Genomic DNA, 15,112 nt, shown 5'->3' on the forward strand with positions numbered 1-15,112 from the left:
GGAGAGGAGGAAAGACCACAGACGCGCACCCTGGGGAGGGGCCTCCCGAAGGCGCGGGTCTCATTCCCGGCGTCCCTGCTGTGACAGCACTTTCCCGCCCACCCTCGAGGACTTCCAGCCAGAAGGGGACAGAAGTGCCACGCAGAGGGCCCCCTACTGCCCACGTGATGACCCAGAGAGTGATGGGGGAGCCACCCCGCTCAAGGGGCGCCAACCCTGGAGACAGAGGACCCCGCTCGGCCACGCGGAGTGCAGCCCCCCGGGTCAGGCCACCGGCTGCTGGGGACAGACAGCAGAGGGATGAGCCCCCGTTTCTCACGACAGATGGACACACCCTGTCTGTCGCAGGAGTTCACGGGGCAGGGGCACTGCCGCGTGACCTGATCTCTTCCAGGGGTCGAGCGCCGGGAAGGCACGGACTCCACGATTCAAGCAGCAGCAGTTTCGCCGAACGCGCCGGCCTGGGCTGCCGTGCCCGAGGTAATCATTTAAATATACACAAATTTTAAAACCTTCAAATGTTATTTATTTTAACACAACTGAACATAGCGTGCAGGTTCGGGACACACACGAGATACCGTGTCCCCGAGGCCGCCGCTGTCCTGCTATAGGAAGGTGGGGGAACAAGGGGACGGACACCTGGCTCAGCCACATACTTTTGAGACACTTGGCTTTAAACCCCGTGGCCAGTCACCTCAAGGATTTGGCAAAGATTGATTTATTTCCAGTCTTCCGCAGCAGACACGTTCGCTTAGACTGACGCGGACTGAGAGCACGTGAGAACCCACCACCCAGAAGGCCAAACCCAGCAATCGCCCCCCCCCCGCCTGGTGTCCCAGGGGAGCCCGTGTGTGTGCCCTGGGTTCTGCCGCGTGAGCAGGACCCGTGCGAGAGTGCCGTGTCGTCAGTGGCCCGGCTGCGCCCGCACAATGCAGGGCTTCCCGAAACCGCGAGAAGGCCACGAGGTTGATCTGGGACAAACCCCTTACGTAGTCCTCTTAATAAACACTCATTCTTTGTAAATATAAAGTATTTCAACTGAATAGTTGGTTACAGATAATCTGTTAAAATGCTACATACATCATATCTAGCGTGTTAAAATTATTTACTCATAATATCCAAACAGTTCACTACCAAATCATTACGGTAGATATTAATCAACAGGACATGCGCACTAACTGATCCCATGGACACGATTACAGGTTAGCCGCCGCCTTCCGGCTCGTCTTTCATCTCGTGTCACTGAACGGAGCGCAGCATTGAGATCCCAGTGGTGCAGCTTCCTGGGGACGGGACAGGCCTCCGGCAGCGCCGCCGCGGGGAGGAGCCCGGCTCCGAATCTTCATCAGAAGGTGCTGGTGGAGGTGGTGAGACGCCTTCCGATGTAGATCCTTCGGAGAGAGCGGATCAGCGGTTAGTGCGGGCGCAGGGCGCCGAGCAAGGGGACGGGACATCTGCCACCTCATTTTAAACGTTTTGTAACAGTATCTGCCACCTTCTCACCCAAGGGTCGGCACCGTCACCGTGTGCCGTACAAGCCCGTTTAGGAGACCTCCACGTGCGCGCGGTACAGGGAGGCTTTGCGCGCCCGACACGCTCTCACGACACAACGGCACTCGCAGCCCCCGGTCTCCAGGCTGACCCAGCGGCTTTGCCTCTGCCAGCCCCACCCAGGCCATCTCCCCGGCAGCGGGGCGCTGCCCTCGGGCAGGCCGGGGCCGGGGCCGAGAGGCGGGCTCAGACAGTGGGGGGAGCGCGGGCCAGGCCGGGACCGGCGGACAGTCTGCCCCGACGGGCCGGCAGGAGAGCTCTGAAACGAGCCCCCGCCCCACATGCTGCAGGGCACCGCCCCCGGGGGACCAGAGGGGACTTTGCCCCGGGGCGCCTGGGAGCTGCTGCAGCAACGGACCTTGAAATGAAGGCCCAAACCAGGCACTGAAGTGGCAGCGGGCCAAGCCCCACGGGGTCTACCCCGCGAGCTGTGGACAACGGGCCAGAGCTGGGCTCGGGGCAGCACCGGCCACAGCAAAGCTGTGCGGGGGGGGTGGGGGGGGGGGACACTCTGAGCAAGGAGGGTGTGGGGTCTGGCCCGGTGGGAAGCCATGTCTCCGGCACAAACAGGGTCTGAAGCTCAGAAGGGATGGCGGGCAGCTCGGCACCCTCCCCCGCCCCCCGCACAGCTGCTGGGCCAGCCGGCGGGTCCCCACGTGCCCCGTCCAGGGGTGAGCGCACCGTGCTGCGGGGGCTCAGTCATCCCCGCTCCCCTCTGGGCCCCGAACCCAAGCCCTCCGGCCAGGGAGTGTGGCAGCCTGAATCGGAAGATGGCACGGCAGTGCGACAAGCTGCAACGGCAGCAGGACGAAGCGCTTGGTGGCCCCTAAGGCCACCGCCCACCCGCACGGGGCCGGGCTGTTCTGAGCAAACAGCACCGACACGGGGGGCGGGGGGGGGGGTTAGGCCCCGTTTCCCTGGCTGTGCCCAGTGTGGCGACAACACGCCTACACCTGGGAGGGTCGGCCCGGGACTCAGGACGGTCCAGACTGATGAGCCTCCGCCGTCAGGGCTCAGTCGGGCGCCTCCGCGGTCAGAACCCCACGCCCGGGTCCCACGCAGCTTACAGAAGCGGATTCCGGCCTCGCTTCCCCCACTCACCCCCCGCCCCCACTCACCCCAGCCCGATGGCCAGCAGGTGCGAGAGCAGCAGTGACGGGAGGAAGACCTTGAGGAACTCGGCCGAGAAGATGCCCCCCTTCTTCATCACGCTCGTGTTCCTCATGCTGAGTGTGGCCGTGCGCTTCGGGTGCTTGAAAAGGAGCTCCCTGTGGGGGTGGGGGGACAGACACACATGCAAGCGAGCCACCAGGCGCTGTGCCCAGGAGGACCCGCGACACCGAAGACACTCACTTGGGGGGGATGTTTTCCGGCCGGCTGGACCAGTCCCATATCCAGTCTGAGTTTTTCTTCAAGATACTTTCCACTTCTTTCCTTCTCTCCATATAATCTTCCTCGGACTGCAACAGAGTCCAGGTGAAGAGTCAGTCAGCCCCACGCGGCCACGCCCACAGGCCGTCAGCAGGCCGGGCTTGGGGGCCCCGGGTGGGCAGCAGGCCACGGGGGCCTCGCTTCCACCTGCGTCCCTCCTTTTCGGACAGACGCCGAGGCTGCAAACACTGTCCCGAGGAAGCAACGTGCAAGAGCGGGGACCCGGCGCCCACGCGCACACTGACCGCAGGGCTGCGACGAGAGAATAGAAATCTAAACCCAGGACAGGCTGCGGCTCTGAAACGGCACAGCGCTCCTTGATCAGGTGGGAAAAGAACAATTTTAATTGTTCGATGTTTGGCGGGAGTGAAGAAGCCAAAACCTTACATATATACCTGTGGTTTCAAGCCACATCTTAAAATATGTACAAGAACTAATTAGAGGTGGTTTTCTCTTTTTTGCATTTATAAATCTCCGCCTGGAGACTCAGCCGGTTAACTGTCCAACTCTTGATTTTGGCTCAGGTCCATCTCATGGGAGTGAGTTTCAGCCCCGAGTGGGGCTCCCTGCTGACAGATGGAGCCTGTTTGGGATTCTCTCTCTCCCTCTCTCTCTCACCCCCTCTCTGGCTTGTTCCCTAGCAAAATAAAGAAATAAAACATTAGAAAATAAATAAATAAAACCTCTGTCTATACCTTAGTACATCCTGTTAATCCCTTTTTAAAATCTGAAAAAACACAATATTTTGGAAATACAGAACGCAGTAGCTGCCCGGGGGGGGGGGGGGGGGGGGGGGGGGGGGGCACCATCAGGGCACCTGGGGCACCAGGGACAGCCCTCGGAGAGCCGAGGTGGCAGGCAGGCCTTGAGGGGAGTCCCCACGGGATCAAGTGACTCAGTGGCACTGACTTCAAGACCTTGCTTCCTAAGAGACTTTGAAATAAATATGGGAAAGGAAGTCAACTGTTCATGTTACTGTAATTATTAAAGAAAACACTTCCCAGGGGCACCTGGGGGGCTGAGTCAAGTGTCTGACTTCGGCTCAGGTCATCATCCGTGACTGGTGGGCTCAAGCCCTGCGTCAGGATCTGCACGGACGGCTGGGGGCCTGGAGCCTGCTTCGGATTCGGTCTCTCTGCCCCTCCCCCACGTGCACTCTCTCAGAAATAAAACATTAAAAAAAACCAAAACACTTCCTGTTCATCCCAACACGCACAGATGTGGGGATGGGGGGGGTGGGCTGGAGAGGCCGAGCACCACCAGAGCCCTGGGCTCTCACACTGGAGCCCCCACGACACGACTGAAGCACCTATCGTGTGAGACCCATTAGCCAGTTGAGCAAACGTTAGCAGAGTGAGCTCCTCACACGAACCGTGCCAGCACCAGTCAGCACAGCCTGAGGCATCATTTCTGGAAGCGTCTAGAGCATCCATCGAGGAAGGGGTGTGGCAGGGGGCCCCAAAAGGCTCTGGGAGTAATGCCAGGCTCTCGCAAACAGCTGGGGCTCACACCCACTGACAGTGGCTAACAGGCTCCCAGCCACGCTTCCCACTGGCCACAGGGGCCCCTGTCCAGGCTGCAGGCCTGGGAGAACCCACCTCCGTCCCCAAGTGTCCTCGGGTGGCACAGAGGCCCCAGCCCATCTGTGACCAGAGCCAGCTGGCTCCGTGGGAAGCCCGAGTGGTGGCTGCCGCCCCCCCACCCAAGTTTTTATAAAAGGCAAGAGACACCCTAAAAATCCAGGCCCTCTTCACGTCCGCCCCACTGCCACGGGCACCGCGCACGTCACAGCCGCGCCCCCACCTGAGAGCTGTTCTTCTCTCCGATGCTGTGCGTGTCTATCTCCGAAGCTCGGTTCGTATCCTGAGGGGTCTGCGAGCGGGGCGGGCTTGGTGGTGACGCACACAGGAAAGAGAACAGCGAGGCGGGACGTTATTTCTGTCCGAAAAGCCCGCCCCCGGCCCCCAGGACCGCTTCCCCAGGGAGGGAGCACTGTCAGGGGAGCCTGGCTGGCAGCGAGGACCAGGCCTTGGGGTGGACGCGATTCAGCCGCAGGCGCGCTCCCCAGCGGCTCAGTGCGCGGCTCTGCTGACGGCACCTGACCGTGGGTTTCTGACGAGACCAGCTGCCCCGACTCACCAGCAGCTCGTGGTGGCCCAGAGGACAGAGCCGAGACAGGTCGGGGCCAGAGGCTCCGGGGCCGGGCTGGTTATCTGCCCTCTGCCCTCCCCCCACCCCCCCTGACTTTACTGTGGTCCCTCCACAGACCAAGCCCGGGCCCACTCTCTATGGAGGAGGGAGGGGGGAGGCCACTCCTGAAGGCGGCCCGGGCTCAGCACTTGCGACGGTGACTGCCCGGCTCTGAGCAGCCGCCCTGGGCGCGGACGCTCGCTCACACCCACCTGTCGCAGTGGGAGCTCTTGGAGCTGCTCCGTCCGGACTCGTGCTGGGCGTCCAGCAGGATCTTCTCCAGGTCGCCGTTATAAATAGAAGCAGAGGCCGGAGCGCTGCTCCCATTCCCGTTATTGCTGAAATGCAATTCCACCCAGGAGCCTGGGAGACGAGAAAGGACACAGCTTGGATTTTCTACCTACTGTGGAGCCTGGTCCTAAAGGAAGTGGCCCACCCTGCAGTCCTGAGGGCAGGGGACACACAGTCTCCCGGCAGCCACCAAACCCTGGCCACTGGGTCAGCCGGGTCCACTGACTGGGATGCTTTCAACTCAGTTTTCGGAAAAAGAGTATCAACATCTTAAGGGATTTAAATTTTTTTTAAAGTCTTAAACTATCTCGTATGTGCTTATTTCCACACCAGTAGCACATTCTGATCCCGACACCTCCCAGCACTGGCTCCTGACCGCTGTGTGTCTTCCATCAGAAGCTGGAGGAACGTGCTCTAGAACAACGGTAATTTCTCACTAAATGTGATTAAGCAGAGCAAAGCATCTTGCGAAGTCAAGCTACCCATGGTTACTGGAAGTTCACGGTTCTTAAACTTACTAAACTCTGACGTCCCTTATACATCCCAAACTGTTTCTACCCAGACTCTGTGCGTTCAGAGAGCTGTCTTAGCACCGCATCACGTGCTCCCCAAATACCCCCCGCAGCACAGCCCGCAGTTCTGGGGGAAACGCAGTCCAATCTAAAACTGGGCGCGGGCTGGGAGCCAAGGACCAGACGAAGCCACCCCCACGGGGAGCCTGCTTGTCCCATCCCCACAGACTCGGGTCAACCCTGCAGCCATATGCAGGGCAGGGACGGGCTGGGGCGGAGCTATGGGTTGTGCGAATGCCCAGGTTTGGGGCCGAGAGCAGGCAGGGGGGCCCGGGGACAGTCAGGCCCCTCCCCCAAAGGGGGGATGTGACCCCCCAAACAGACATCCAGAGGGTGCAGCTCGGCGTGGGCTCTGGGGCCGGACTTGGGGCCCCAAGTGCTCATGGACGCATGCCGTGGCAGGGCGCACTGCAGGCCGGCACTTCTTGGGTCCGTGGCCTGCTTCACATCTGGGGCAGCAGCCGTTGGCGCTTCCGAACTGCCGATCGCGAGCTGTGTCCGTGGGCACCACAAGTTACTGGGAGACACCTGGCGGGCACACAGCTGCTCCAGCACCCAGGCCTCCCAAGAAACCGGCGCTGCCGCACGCTTGGTGCCACCGGTCTGCGTGGGTGGCCCTTCTGTGATGGCATCAAGTGATTTTACGTTTCTCGGATTTTTTAAGATTTACTTTTGAGAGACAGAGCACAAGCAGGGGAGGGGCATAGAGAGAGGGAGGCACAGAATCCAAAGAAGCACAGAATCTGGGCTGTCAGCAGAGCTGGATGTGGGGCTAGAACCCACAAACAGCGAGATCATGACCTGAGCCAAAGTCAGCCACTCTAGCACCACCCCTCCCCTTTTAATGTTTATTTTGAGAGAGAGAGCATGCACAGGGGAGGGGCAGAGAGAGGAGACAGAATCCCTAGCAGCCTCCACCCTTTAGGCAGAGGCCAGCCTGGGGCTCACACTCGAGAACCCTGAAGTCCTGACCTGAGCCAAAATCAAGAGTCAGACGTTTCAGGGGCGACTGGGTGGCTTAATCGGTTAAGCGTCCAACTTTCACTTAGGTCATGATCTCGCGGTTGGTGGGTTCGAGCCCCGCGTCGGGCTCTGTGCTGACTGCCAGCTCGGAGCCTGGAGCCTGTTTCAGTCTGTGACTCCCTCTCTCTCTGACCCTCCCCTGCTCACGCTGTCTCTCTCTCTCTCCTAGAAATAAATAAAAAACATAAAAAAAAAAAAATTAAAAAAAAGAGTCAGACGTTTCAACCAACTGAGCCACCCAGGCGCTGGGACGATTCTCCCATTTCCCATGAAATTGGCTGGATTTGCAGGTTTCCTGGCCACTCGGACAGCATCTTTTCACATTAGCTGGTCAACAATCTCTCCCTCTGCCTGTAAGAGCTCAGTATTCAGGCCCCGAGCCTCTCTCATCTGACCCTGTCGCGAGAATTCCAGAGACTCGCCTTCTCCCACTAACGTCCTGTTCTCACGAACGGAACATTCACTCTCTCCCTGCTCGGAGGCCCTGAAGACCTGTGCTCTCGGGACCAGCGTGCGGCTGTGGGTTTCCCGAGCCCGGGGGGACCCGCGCGCACACCGGCGTGGACGCCCAGCTGCTGCGCTCCCCCTGCAGGGCTGCTTCCTGTCGCAGGTCAGGAAGACCTGCAGGTCTGGTTCTGAGCCCGACAAGCCAGTCCCTCTATTCTGCATCACGGGTCCATGTCCGGGCGGGGACAGGGTGCAGGCAGGCCACCAAAGGCAACATGCAGTGAGCCGCACGTACTTCCTCTAACTACTGTGATGACCAGCGCCCTGCGCAGCCCTATGCCGTGCAGCCGGGGGGACAGTGACCCGGAGGTCCCGTCCAGCCAGCTGGGCGTCTCTTCTGAGTCCTGACCTTCCCTCAGCAGCTGCTTGTACCACAGGTCACTTCAGAAAAAAGCAAGTTGAAGACTCGGCCACCCAGCTGCCTAACATTCACACACGTCTCCAGCTGCGTCCCGGCCCACAGGAGCACAGCGTCCGCCTAGGAGCCCAGGGCTGCGGGCCACCGCATGTCATTGGAAGCCACAGCACCCCCAGAGCGCCCCGCACACCTATCCGAGACTGCACATCTGGCCTTTCCACCCGGGCTGCTGAGCGGGTGTCCCAGAGCTCTGGTGCCTGGAGTCTGAGGGGTGCAGGCTCTTTTCACCTCACTTCTGACATGGAATGTGCTGGGAGGGGGGTGTGTGGTTGGTTGGTCTCCAATCGGCTGTGACCCCCCCCCGCGGTCCGCCTCACAAGGCAGACCGGGTGCCCAGGCTCCCTGCGCTTCTGCCGCAGACGACAAGGGCGGGGGCTCCCTCCACACGTGCCTGGGCCCCATCCTTCCCTAAAACAACTCCCAGAAGCCAGGAAAACGCCCCGCACACCCGCTTCCAGAAAGGACCCAACTCAGGGACAGCTCCTGCACCCCAGCTTGTGCACCAGTGAAACTCGCAGCCTCTGAAGGTTTCCTAACCCTCTGGTTGCTCCGGCCCCAGAGCGGGGCGGGGGCCACCTAGGTCCCCACTAAGCCACCTCATTAGCAGACCCCATGTGTTCCAAGGGGCTCCTCACCCATAAGACACTACTGTCACTCAAGAAACCCTGAGGAGCTCTGGAGCCCGGTGCCAGGGTACAGGGGAAAGACCCCAAACATATACTTTTCTGACCAGATAGAACAGGATCGCCGGGTGGCTCAGGCCGAAGAGCACGGGACGGATTTGATCTTGGGGTCCTGAGTTCTAGCCCCATGTTGGGTACAGAGATTACCTAAAAATAACATCTTAAAAAAATAATAATAAATAAAAAAACTGAGATAGAACTGACATGTTACATTATTAAATGTAAGTGCGGACCTATTTTCCTGTTATATCACAAGAGTCAGCTCAAGACCCAAGGAGACCATGCCATGCTTTTATTTTTTTTATTTATTTATTTTTTATTTATTTCTAGGAGAGAGAGAGAGAGACAGACAGACACAGTGTGAGCAGGGGAGGGTCAGAGAGAGAGGGAGATACAGAATCTGAAACAGGCTCCAGGCTCTGAGCTAGCTGTCATCACAGAGCCGGACACGGGGCTCGAACCCACGAACCGCAAGATCATGACCTAAGCGCAAGTCGGACGCTTAACCGACTAAGCCACCCAGGCGCCCCGACCATGCCATGCTTTAAAAAAAAATTTTTTTTAATAATTTATTTATTTTTGAGACAAAGAGAGAGAGAACATGAGTGGAGGAGGGTCAGAGAGAGAGGGAGACACCGAATCCGAAGCAGGTCCAGGCTCTGAGCTGTCAGCACAGAGCCCGACGGGGGGCTCGAACCCATGAGCTGCAAGATCATGACCTGAGCCTAAGTCAGATGCTTAACTGACTGAGCCCCCCAGGCGCCCCTATGCCATGCTTTTTAAAAACACGTCATAAAAAGTTGTAAGCATCCTGAGAAAAAAATCCCATTCTGGATTGTGTACAGCGAAAGCTTTGGGTCCAAAAGCTGTTTTCCAAGAATGATTTACTAGGAAGAGAGTTTCATTATTAACCTGCACAACTGGGCAGGAAGCACACTTCCTGGAAGGGGAGACCGGCTTGCTGTCCGCCCACCCGTCACATACCCGCTAAGATCCCAGTCTTTCCAGCAGGAAAGGCGGGGATTAAGGGGTCCTGGCCACCTCAGAAAGCTTCTCAGAGTCACAAACGATCCAAGCAGCCGGGCACCGTCAGCCTTACCAGGAACCCGGCAGGGCTGCTGCTGGTCCAAGGCAGGGCCCCTTCCTGACGTCCTGTCCCTCCCTTGCCCCCCGCCATGTGCGGGCCACATTAATGGGGACACAGGCAAGGCCATCTCGCACCTGGGGACAAGCCGGAGATGAAGTGCCAGCCACACCTCCTGCCTCTACTGTGCCATGTGAGTCCACAGGGAACCCCCACCCACTGCCCCCTACACATCCCGTCTCCCTAGGGCTGTGCTCTGGGGGGCAGGTCCTCCGCCCGCTCTCCAGAAGCCCCCCCACCCCGGCGCTCTGAGAACCCCGCTCTGGAATGCTGAGGCAGACCCCAGCAGGTGCGTATTTTGAGAAAGCTATAAAGGGACGTGGGCAGCCAGCGTTGAAACGGACTGGTCAGAGGAATGGAGGCGTCGTCATAACCTGCGACACAGTGGGACAGATGGAATCAGAATCGAGGATGTCTGAGAAGGCGCACATCCCAGAGGGAGAGCAGCCGCTAAGGGTTGAGGAACTAGCTCCCACCTCAGAGGGCTTCCTCCCTGGGAAAACTGCATGTTCTAGAAACTTCTCTATAAACACAACCATATATTTATGAGTAAGCAAAACAGTATTAAATAAATGCACGCATGCTTCTCAAGGTAGGTGGGAAAGAACGAGAGACTTGATGTGACCCAGGCCTCTCATAACTCGGGATCTTGCCTGCACTGTCCCCCCAGACTCCCAGCAGCACCCCCGCGCCTCACGGGGAGCCAGACTCTCCCTGTACCTGTGGTCGCCCGATTCTTCACTCCACCTCAGGCCTCCCAGTGACCATCTGTGAGAGTGCGGGTCAGGCTAGGATCTACGTGTCTGAAACCTGCGCTCTCAAACTGCACATTTCTACCAGAACTTTCCTGCCAAAAACAAAGTCCCATTTTTTGGTGGGACGCCTCTGCCCAGAGCGGGCTGCCTGTGTGCAGTGTGACCGGCTGGGGGGGGAGAGGGTCCATGCTCTCGTGAGCAGTCCAGTCTGCTTGGAATTCGGGGGTCCTCCGGGGAAGTCAGTCATGCCACCCCCCCCCCCACCCTACCGCCCTCCTGCCTGGCAGCGCCTGCACATCGGGGGGAAAGAAAGGCAGAGCAGGATCTTGCTGAAACCAGAAGGGACCAGGGGCACACAGGGAACAGTCGGCTCTGCTGCCGTCTGCACGGCGGGTGAGGGAGGCTTTCTGGGCTCTCGGGCAGGAGATCAACACGAGGCGATCAAACCAGAACCGAGACCGGGGCACCAGGCCAGTCACATTTCCCAGGGCAGCCGCGGGGCCCCACGTGACGTGACGCGTGGCCCTGCCCACGCTGGGCAGACAGTGACCTAGTGCCCGACAGCACGTAGGCGCAAGAGAACAGCCTGAAGAGCCCTTCAGCTGAATTTCCACTCAGTGTGTAAACATCTTTTTATAGAATAAGCGAAACAGAAAAACAAATCTTTTAACTCAGAAGCTGGCAATTTTGCACCGCGACGACTCAGCCGTCCGGGGGGAGTCGAGGCAGCTCCATCTGTGCCCCCCCGGGAGCGAGCGGGACAACTGCGGGACTGGGCGTCGGAAAGCAAGGAGCTTGACAGTTAGGAAAGGAGGATCGGGGCAGAGATTTATAACCCGCCCCTTGGCTCCTACCGACAGAAGAAACCCTTTAAGCCCTTAATCTCTTTATCGATTCCAAAGAACTAGTCAGTGTGGAACTTTAAAGAGATTACAGGATCTTAAAAACGTGCCTGCTCGCCTGGTCAGATCCGGTGTGAGGACGGATGAACCGCGCCCCGCATTTCTCTGAATAGAAGCATTTTAACAATCTTAACACAAAGCTTAAAACTTCACTCACAAAGGTTTGAACAGCCCTCTCCACAGTTTATTTACATGCTCACTCGGATTAGTGAACGTTTGCTTCAGAGAATACAAAGGTCGTGGGCCACCGGCCTCTCCTGGGCCCTGGGGCTCACTCCCCCGGCGGCTCCCCAGGCAAGCCCCAGGGCGGCGTCTCCGGCCCCCACCTGGCTGTGCGGCAATCGGCCCTGGGAGCCCTGCTTCCCCGAAATGCCAGAGACCCAGACACAGCAGCCAGGCTGGGGACAAGCGTCTGCCGGGAGCACCGCCCGGTGTGGAACCGCGGGCTGGAGGGAACAGCGATTTTTTTTTTTTTACTCCCGCAAGTCAGTTTTGAGCTTTGCTTTGCAATGAATCTTCTGGCACAAGCGGAACCGCACTTAAAAAAACAGGCACTTACATGCTCACACTTCCTAAGCTGTTTATACACTAAGAACAGCGGCCGGTGGACCCGAGCCCTGTATCACCAGTAACCCCTTCATCCTCTCCTGCCTCCGGAGGACGTCCCAACACTCGACACCGGCAGAGCCAGCAACGGCTTAAATCCAAAGCCCACAGTTCAACCAGAGCCACCTTCGGCGTCCGCTCGCTACAACCAACGCCAGAGCTCGGGATACGGAGTAAAACGCTTATTTGGGATACCCGACCTGCGCCCAGCCCGCCGGCCCCGGCCGCCCCCCGCCCCGGCCCCCAGCCGCCCCCCCCGCCCCGGCCCCAACTCGGGCCGTCCGCTCCCTGCCCGCCGGCCCCGGCTGCCCCCCGCCCCAGCCTCAACTCGGGTCCGGCAACCCCCGCCCCAGCCCCGCCGGCCCCCAGCCGCCCCCCGCCCCGGCCCCAACTCGGGCCCGGCCACCCCCCGCCCCGGCTCCGGCCCTCCCCCGCCACGGCCCCGCCAGCCCCCCGCCACGGCCCCGCCAGCCCCCCGCCACGGCCCCAACCCGCGCCCGGGGCCGCCAGGCCCGCACCCCCCGCCCCCAGCGCTGCTCGTCAGCGCCCCGCTCCCGCGGCCTCACCTTGCAAGTTCTCCTCCTGCAGTCCAGGAGTCCCGCTCTGCGACATGGCGCCTCAGCGACGGCGCTGCGACCGCGAACCGGGGTCAGGTGGGCGCCGGGCGCTCCGAGGGCGGGCGGGGAACCGGGACTGGAGCGCGGGACCCAGCAGACCGCGCAGCCTCGACCTCGCACCCGGACCAACTAACGCGCGCCCGCGGACGCACAACAGATAAACGCCGGATAAGCCGCGGCGACGCCAATTGGCCGCGGGGAGGGGCCTGCGCGTGCGCGAGAACGCGGGACGCGTGCGGCGCGTGAGACGCGTGCGCGGCGCGGGTAGCGGCCTCGCCTAAGCAGCTCAGTGCGCGTGCGCAAAACCGGTACTCCAGGGAGGGGCGGGAGTGCGTGCGGGCGAGGGCGCTGAGGACTGGACACGGGTGCGCAGGCGCGGCGAGGGGCGGGACCGGACGCTGTGCACTGGAGGTCGTGCTGCGCCGGGCGGGGCGCGGGCCTAGGAACTGCGATCCCCTCGGCTACGACTGGTCCCCGGAGGGTCCGCGGAAAGGCAGATGCGCGGTCGCCCGCCCTCACCTGAGTGACCTCCCCCACACCCAGACCCTCCCCTGCAGACACCCACACACACCCAGACCCTCCCTTGCAGACACCCCCACACACACCCGGACCCTCCCCTGCAGACACCCCCACACACCCAGACCCTCCCCTGCAGACACCCCCACACACACCCAGACCCTCCCCTGCAGACACCCCCACATCTGACCCTCTCCGGAGTCCGTCAGAACGCCAGGCCGCCACAAGTCAAACTCCTAGGAAGTCAGACCAGCATCTGTAGCAACTGGTCCGGGAGGCCACCCCGCAGCCCCTGTAAGGATGACCCCGGAGGGCCCGCGCCTGACCGGGCACAGAGGGTCTCCCCACTTCCGGTCCGTGCCCCCAACTCAGGACTCCCCAGGGCGACCCCGGGCCCAGTCTCCTCCCAGCGCCCCGCAGGCTCATGGAGCCCCCACCCTGGGGGGGGCGGGGACCAGCGTTCTAGAGAAGGAGGTTTCTGAGAGGCTCTTAAGTCGTTCTGGCTGCTGCCTTCAGTGTAGCCATTGTCCTTCATCCAACAAGTACTTCCCACGCTCGGTCCCGTCACAGCAGCGCCGAGTACGGGGCACAGGCAGGAGACAGCCTCCCGCAGAGACACAAACCCTAAAGCCCCGCACACCGTGTTGGCAGCCCCCCCAGGGCGCTGCGTCCCCCAAGCTCTGGGCCGGTTCCCCGGAGACCCCCCCCCCACCGGGCAGCTCCGTGCTCTCCCTTGGCAGCGGGGTGCAGATGGCAGACTGCAGGGCTCCCCCGTCTTTTGTCAGAAGGCTCCCTAAATAGTCATGTGTTTAATGTCATTATCATTGCCATCAAATTTCATTTCAGCGCTTGCTTGTTACTAGTATAAAAATATGACTATTTTGAGACTCCTGGGTGGCTCCGTCAGTTAAGTGTCTGACTCACGATTTCAGATGAGGTCATGGTCTCATAGTCCGTGGGTTCGGGCCCTGCATTGTGCTCTGTGCTGACAGTGCTGAGCCTGCTTGGGAATCTCCCTCTCTCTCTCTGAGAGACCCTCCCCCATTCACAGTCTTTCCCCTCCCCCCTCCCCCCATCTCAAAATAAATAAATAAACATTCAAAAAAAAGAAAGGCGGGGCGCCTGGGTGGCTCAGTCGTTAAGCATCCGACTTTGGCTCAGGCCATGATCTTTCGGTCTGTGAGCTGGAGCCCCACATCAGGCTGACCGCTCGGAGCCTGGATCCTGCTTTCGATTCTGTGTCTCTCTCTCTTTCCACCTCCCACACTCATGCTCTGTCTCTTTTGCTCTCAACAATGAAGAAAACATTTAAAAAATTGTTAAAGAAATAAAATAACAATCTTTGTGTATTGGCACCTCACCCAAAATACAGGATTTTTTAAGCCTTCTGAACTCTCTATAGGCGATTACAACTTGGTTTTCCCTGTCCGTGTGGGACCTTCTCCAAAGCCCAACGCATTTGGAGGACCCTCTCCCCCTGCCCCTCGCCTGTGAGCAGCCTGAGGCCAACCTGTAAACCGTCCCTGTGAAAGTCATAGCAGAGAAGGGGGCGTCTGCCCGGGGGGCCTGAGGAGCCCCGAAGCCAAGAAGCAGAGTTGGGGAGCCAAGGACAGTGCGGTGGGGAACAGGAAAGGGACTCAGTGGCGTCTGCTCTCACCCTCCCTGCACTGAAATCAGAGCTGTTTTTAAGGCACTGATCACCAAACTTTACACTCCCTCGTCCCCTGAAAGAATCTTGAACAAATTCAGGGGCACCGGAGTGGCTCTGTCAGCTAAGTGTCTGACTCTTGATTTCGGCTCAGGTCATGAGCTCACAGTTCATGAGTCTGAACCCAGCGTCGGGCTCTGCGCTGACGGCATGGAGCCTGCTTGGGATTCTCTCTCTCTCTGTTCCTCCCCCTGCCTC

At 59.8% G+C, this 15,112-nt stretch overlaps 1 protein-coding gene across 1 annotated transcript; it reads right to left on the minus strand.

The window, feature by feature from the left end:
- Window positions 1–1,088: 1,088 nt before the first annotated feature.
- Window positions 1,089–12,857, minus strand: BNIP3 (BCL2 interacting protein 3). Its single transcript, XM_039252408.1, has 6 exons — window positions 12,640–12,857; window positions 5,385–5,535; window positions 4,786–4,870; window positions 2,905–3,011; window positions 2,670–2,819; window positions 1,089–1,391 (listed from the first exon to the last, which is right to left on the minus strand). The coding sequence occupies exons 1-6, from the start codon at window positions 12,683–12,685 to the stop codon at window positions 1,346–1,348; spliced, it is 585 nt and encodes a 194-aa protein (XP_039108339.1). The 5' UTR covers window positions 12,686–12,857; the 3' UTR covers window positions 1,089–1,345.
- Window positions 12,858–15,112: the final 2,255 nt, after the last annotated feature.

Source organism: Hyaena hyaena, unplaced genomic scaffold (genome assembly GCF_003009895.1).
Source record: "Hyaena hyaena isolate Hyena2069 unplaced genomic scaffold, ASM300989v1 scaffold_409, whole genome shotgun sequence".
Lineage (NCBI taxonomy): Eukaryota > Metazoa > Chordata > Mammalia > Carnivora > Hyaenidae > Hyaena > Hyaena hyaena.

What these genes read in the sequence shown, in the direction of transcription:
- BNIP3 (XM_039252408.1), bottom strand. Translation starts at nt 12,685, where the DNA reads ATGTCGCAGAGCGGGACTCCTGGACTGCAGGAGGAGAACTTGCAAG. An exon ending in GAGAGAAGAACAGCTCTCAG is followed by an intron (nt 3,012 to 4,785) that starts GTGGGGGCGCGG and finishes ACTCTGTTGCAG; the next exon opens with TCCGAGGAAGATTATATGGA. An exon ending in CTGCTGGCCATCGGGCTGGG is followed by an intron (nt 1,392 to 2,669) that starts GTGAGTGGGGGC and finishes CTCTCTCCGAAG; the next exon opens with GATCTACATCGGAAGGCGTC.